Source organism: Rosa rugosa, chromosome 2, assembly GCF_958449725.1.
Source record: "Rosa rugosa chromosome 2, drRosRugo1.1, whole genome shotgun sequence".
In the NCBI taxonomy this organism is placed as follows: Eukaryota; Viridiplantae; Streptophyta; class Magnoliopsida; order Rosales; family Rosaceae; genus Rosa; species Rosa rugosa.
The window spans coordinates 32402917-32404931 of NC_084821.1; the positions used below are offsets into that span (position 1 = coordinate 32402917).

General features: G+C 37.1%; 1 protein-coding gene across 1 annotated transcript; it reads right to left on the reverse strand.

Annotated features, from left to right (window-relative positions):
- Nucleotides 1-825: 825 nt before the first annotated feature.
- LOC133730638 (uncharacterized) lies at nucleotides 826-1557 on the reverse strand. Its single transcript, XM_062158190.1, has 2 exons — nucleotides 1189-1557; nucleotides 826-972 (listed from the first exon to the last, which is right to left on the reverse strand). Exons 1-2 carry the CDS (start codon nucleotides 1555-1557, stop codon nucleotides 826-828), a joined length of 516 nt encoding a protein of 171 aa, XP_062014174.1.
- Nucleotides 1558-2015: the final 458 nt, after the last annotated feature.

Sequence of the window (2015 nt, forward strand, 5' to 3'; positions counted from 1 at the left end):
AGTACCATTACTCATGTGGCGAAAAAGATTGATGAAGTTGGAGGTCTTGTTAGAGGGATGAAAGAAGAATTGTTCAAAGCAGTGAGAGGGGGTTGTAATCGGGATGTTAGTATAAAAAGCGACGATGCTAATCATGAAAACAAGGATGCGGAAATGTCAGCAAATGACATTTCCGATTCTTGATATGTCCCTTTTTTTTCTATTTGCCTTTCCAGCTCTATCTTTTTTATTTTTCTCTTTCTCCTTAGCCAGCTCTTCTGTCAATGCTCTTTGTACTTCTGCTTTCAGCGCATAATCCTGGTTCACAGTTTTCAAGAGTCGGGTGACCTTCTCATCTTTTTTTTCCACCTTCTTGTTGAATTTTAGTTCTTCTCCCTCAGTAGGGAGATCGAATATTTCCTTCACATCATCTTCTGTAATACTCATTTCCATTTCTCCAAATATGAACTTCTTCTTGCTTGTGTCAAACAATTCAGAATGGTTTTCTGATCCACCTCATTCTTTATCAACGGTTGTTCTGTGATCTTTCCACGATAGAATGGATCTATCATTGGACAGAAGACTGTCTTCCTCAATATTTGCCAAGATTCTTCTTGTATTTTGTGTCTGTGTTCTTCTATCATTCTCCAAAATGTTCACTGCATTTTTGCGGCCTCACTTTTAACTGCTTTTGCGGCCTCACTATTAACTGCTTTTTCTTCTTTTGTTTCACATTTTTTCCTTCCTTCATTTCTGTTTCTGGCGGTTTCTCTTTTGTTCTCTTCTTCACATTTTTCCCTTCCTTCATTTCTGTTTTTGGAGATTGCCCTTTTCTTGCCTTCTTTTCTATATCAATTTCTTGTTTTTAAGCTTCTTGTTTCCTTTTCCATTGTCTCCACTATTGCTTGTTTCTTCCTCTTCTTTCTCTTTTGCTTCCTCATTATATACTCTTTCTTCCTCTTCTTTCTTTTGCCCTTCGAACTTATGTTGAATCTATGAAGAGTACCATTACTCATGTGGCGAAAAAGATTGATGAAGTTGGAGGTCTTGTTAGAGGGATGAAAGAAGAATTGTTCAAAGCAGTGAGAGGGGGTTGTAATCGGGATGTTAGTATAAAAAGCGACGATGCTAATCATGAAAACAAGGATGCGGAAATGTCAGCAAATGACATTTCCGATTCTTGATATGTCCCTTTTTTTTTCTATTTGCCTTTCCAGCTCCATCTTTTTTATTTTTCTCTTTCTCCTTGGCCAGCTCTTCTGTCAATGCTCTTTGTACTTCTACTTTAAGCGCATAATCCTGGTTCACAGTTTTCAAGAGTCGAGTGACCTTCTCATCTTTTTTTTCCAGCTTCTTGTTGAATTTTAGTTCTTCTCCCTCAGTAGGGAGATCAAATATTTCCTTCACATCATCTTCTGTAATACTCATTTCCATTTCTCCAAATACGAACTTCTTCTTGCTTGTGTCAAAACAATTCATAATGGTTTCCAGATCCACCTCATTCTTTATCAACTGTTGTTTTGTGATCTTTCCACGATAGAATGGATCTATCATTGGCCAGAAGACTGTCTTCCTCATTATTTGGCAAGATTCTTCTGTTATTTTGTGTCTGTGTTCTTCTATCAGTCTCCAAAATGTTCACTGCATTTTTGCGGCCTCACTTTTAACTGCTTTTGCGGCCTCACTATTAACTGCTTTTTCTTCTTTTGTTTCACATTTTTTCCTTCCTTCATTTCTGTTTCTGGTGATTTCTCTTTTGTTCTCTTCTTCACACTTTTCCCTTCCTTCATTTCTGTTTTTGGAGATTGCCCTTTTCTTCCCTTCTTTTCTTTATCAATTTCATGTTTTTGAGCTTCTTGTTTCCTCTTCTTGTTTCCTTTTCCTTTGTCTCCACTATTGCTTGTTTCTTCCTCTTCTTTCTCTTTTGCTTCCTCATTATATACTCTTTCTTCCTCTTCTTTCTTTTGCCCTTCGAACTTATGTTGAATCTATGAAGAGTACCATTACTCATGTGGCGAAAAAGATTGATGAACTTG